Source organism: Equus quagga, unplaced genomic scaffold (assembly GCF_021613505.1).
Source record: "Equus quagga isolate Etosha38 unplaced genomic scaffold, UCLA_HA_Equagga_1.0 71641_RagTag, whole genome shotgun sequence".
NCBI lineage: Eukaryota > Metazoa > Chordata > Mammalia > Perissodactyla > Equidae > Equus > Equus quagga.
In genome coordinates this window covers 1-3,900 of record NW_025802171.1, presented here as the reverse complement: position 1 = coordinate 3,900, position 3,900 = coordinate 1, and the positions used below count along the sequence as shown (strand labels likewise).

The following is a 3,900-nucleotide window of genomic DNA, read 5'->3' as shown; positions in this document are numbered from 1 at the left end:
TGTGGAATGAATAATTGAAAGCGAGTAGTGGAAGACATAATGGGTCTCACCTTAAAGCGGTATCACCCATGGGTCCCCAGTACGTACTATAGGACCAGCCTCTTTTAGGACCCCATGGTATCCATAGATGCCCCTTTCTTCTTGGCATTAAGGTGATCTCTGGACATTTTGAGGAAGTGAAATTTAATATCTATCTTTAAATTTCAGTGTTAGCACATCCTCATAGAATTTAAATCTTTTCTGAATGCCATAGTCGTTTCTTTAGTTTCCTCATGGCTGACTTCATTTCCTGATTTCTCAGGGTGTAGATCATAGGATTGAGCAAAGGAGAGATGACAGTGAAGGTGACAGAAATGGCAGTATCTGTGGGGAGGGCAATGAAGGGCCGGGCGTAGACATAGATGCAGGGCACAAAGTGCAGGGTGACCACAGTGATGTGTGAGGTGCAGGTGGAGATGGCTTTCCTCCTGCCCTCTCCGGTATGAGATCTCAGCATCCTCAGGATGACTGTGTAGGATATGAGGAGCAAGAAGAATATAAACCAACTGACCAATCCATTATTAGAGATCATCAGGAGCTCCAGAGTGAAGGTGTCAGTGCAGGCGAGTTTGAGCACCTGGGGGACATCACAGTAGAAAGTGGCAAGAACATTGGGTCCACAGAAGGGGAGGGGCAGCAATAGGGAAATTTGCACAATGGAGTGGACAAAGCCCCCCACCCAGGAGGCCACAACCAGGCTAGCGCATCGTCCCCTATTCATGATGGTCATATAATGGAGGGGTTTTGAGATGGCTATGTAGCGATCAAATGCCATCACAGAGAGAGAAAAAACATCCGCACCTCCCAGAAGGTGGAAGAAGAACATTTGAGTGACACAGCCACTGAAGGAGATGGTTTTTCTCTCTGACAGAAGATCAGCTAGGACCTTAGGCGCTGTGATGGAGGAAAAGCAGATGTCAAGAACAGATAGATTGCGGAGCAGGAAGTACATGGGAGTGTGAAGGTGAGCTTCGCAGGTAACTGTAACCATGATGAGGAGGTTTCCCATCAGAGTTGTCATGTACACGAAAAACAAGAAGACAAATGAGACCCAGCTCAGCTCTCGAGACTGGGCAATTCCCAGGAAAATAAATTCTTTCACTGTGGTATAATTTCCCTGCTCCATTGGGTCCCAGATCCTTTTTGAAGTATATCTCTGGAAGAAATAAAAGTGCAGTTAAAGAAAGTTTTATGAAATCTACTGTTGTCTTTCTGTCACTTGCGTCTGATGCTTTCCTGGGGAGGAAGTTCATCTTTTATGTATGTGGCCGTGCCTGCAATTCTGTGCCACCAGTGGAAGAGGACCCAGGTTTTTGACTCAGTCATCCAAACAGGTAGGTTCTATCACTGTGGCCACTGAAACACAGGTGACAGATCCGTGAACCTATTCAATTGTACTTTTAATACAAAATATGACAGTTATTAAAAAATAAGCATGAATTTGATATGAAGAATGTTTCTTCACAAAAGACACCATTACGCGAATTAACAGACAACCTGCAAACGGGAGGATATTTACAATACGTATACTAAGAAAAGCTTCAGGTCCAAAATATGTAAAGAATTTTACAAATCAGTAAAGAAAGATAGATGTTGAAAGAGAAAACAGCAAAGACACTAACCAAAACTTTACCAAGGAGGATATTCAAATTCCAATTCAACTTCATGAATTATCAGGGAAATGTAAATTGAAATTACAGCAAGGAACTACTACCTACATCCCAAAATGGCTAAACTGAAAAAGATGAAAAATATCTTGTGATGGTGAAGACGTGGAACAACTGGAACCTCTCATAGCCTGCTGGTGGGTGTGCAAATCGGGAGAATCACTTTGCTGTCTGATTATATCTGCTAATGCCATTATCTATATCCATATACATATCTATACCTATATCTATGTATATCTATCTAATCACCTATCTTAGAATGGATACATATATATAGTTCATTCAGTTGTACGTATTGATTTTTCTGAGGATACATCTCCGTCCTCAGAATAATCTATTTCACTCCTAGGAAGTATGTACATATGTGCATATGTCATCTCCACCAAGATGTATCCTAGAATATTCATAGAAGCACTGTTTGTAATTGCCTCAAACTGGAAATGACACAAATGCCCATCAACAGTAGAAAAGATAAATTGTTAAATTCATACAATACCATAGAGCCATGGGAATGATCAATGTATGGTACATGAAACAACACAAATGTCTCATAAGCACAATGTAGAGTCTAAGCCAGGCACAACAGAGTGTGCACCCACTTATTTTGTTCACATAAAGAACAAAAAGTATACCAAACTAAAGGAAATATGAGGGAGGATTTTGAACTACTGAGAATGTTCTGTTTCTTAATCTAGGTGCTTGTTACAAAAATTTATTGCTTGTGTGAAAATTCATTGAGCTGTACACTAATGTGCATTTTTCTGTATGTTTGTATATTATCCTTCAGCAGGAAGTTAAAAATAATGAACATGGTGATTATAACATTTTAATCTCATGTCTAAAGAATGACTTTCATCCAAGTGAGGTTTAATTGACGACCCACTTCATAATGGTTACTTTTATAGTTATATAGTTACAGCCTTTACCAGCTACAACTTGAGTTACCTTTTTATCTTTTTCTCACCCACAGACTTTAGGTCCTCCCGAATTCTTGTGTTAGGCAGGTTGCCCTTCTGTCCACATGTAGTGCCTTCTCAGATTCTGATTTTTGTTTCTCTATGTTTTCTTTACTTTGTTCTTTAAACCTCAGAAAAAAATCCTTAAAAGACCATGTTTCCCCAAGCAGCACTCTCATTTTTGCTGACCTGGAAGAATAAGATGAGAGCCTCATTTCGGATTCCATGATCATCAGTTCGGATTCATCTCAGTCTCCTCGTCTTTGGTGTTTGTCAATGGCACAGAGTGATAAGAACACATGTTCAGAATAATGATTGTGGGAAATTTCAGGTCTCTAGCATCTCAGAAGTAAGAATTCCCTACACTATACTTACCATGGCTAGAAGGTGGAGAAATCACCCCTAAAGCACTGTTCAGTTAATCTAGAGTGTGGAAACAGATTTTAATGAATGACAGCAGTCCTCTCTAGAATCTTTCTTTTGGATATTGGACTGATAAGTGAATGGTTTTCAAATCTTCTGCTGAGGAAACCACTGCAACAAGCCTCATAGATTACGTGGTCACTTGTGCTCTCCCTTCCTCCTTTCTTTTCCTCTCCTGTTTCTCTTTACTTTTTCTCTTTTCTTTCCTTCTTTGCTTCCTTCTTCTAGATATTTCTATGACCGTATGAGGGTTCAGCAGAGAAACAGGATCAATAGGACATATATAGATATACAAAGTAAAATTATAATGAAGAGTTGACTCACGTGATTATGGAAGGTGAGAAATCCCATGATCTGCTGTCTGCAAGTTGGAGACCCAGGAAAGCTGGTGGTATAATTCAGTGCTAGTTTGATGGCCTGAGAACTAGGGAAGCCAGTCCGAGGGAAGGAGAAGATGAGATGAGATGTCCCAGCTCATGCAGTGAGGCAGGGAAAATGGGGCACCTTTCTCCTTCCTCCGCCTTTTGTTCTACTCAGACCCTCAGTGAATTGGATGATGTGTACCTTAATTAAGAAGGCAATTAATCTGCTTTACTGAGTCCATCGATTCAACTGCTAATCTCATCTGGAAACACTCTCAGAGACACACCCAGAAATAATGTTTAATCTGGGCGCCATGTCGCCTGTCAAGTTGACAGAAATTAACCATCATAATGACATTGAGATGGTCTTTTTGAGTGAAAGGCGACTCAAACATAGATCTTTTCATCAGGAGGTTTACAGTTAAGACAATAAGAGTGTTGCAGGTGGTGGAG

The 3,900-nt window shown here is 40.5% G+C and overlaps 1 protein-coding gene across 1 annotated transcript; it reads right to left on the bottom strand.

Moving 5' to 3' along the window:
- Window positions 1-229: 229 nt before the first annotated feature.
- Window positions 230-1,165, bottom strand: LOC124234136 (olfactory receptor 4D9-like). The gene has a single exon (XM_046651394.1). It carries the CDS (start codon window positions 1,163-1,165, stop codon window positions 230-232), a length of 936 nt encoding a protein of 311 aa, XP_046507350.1.
- Window positions 1,166-3,900: the final 2,735 nt, after the last annotated feature.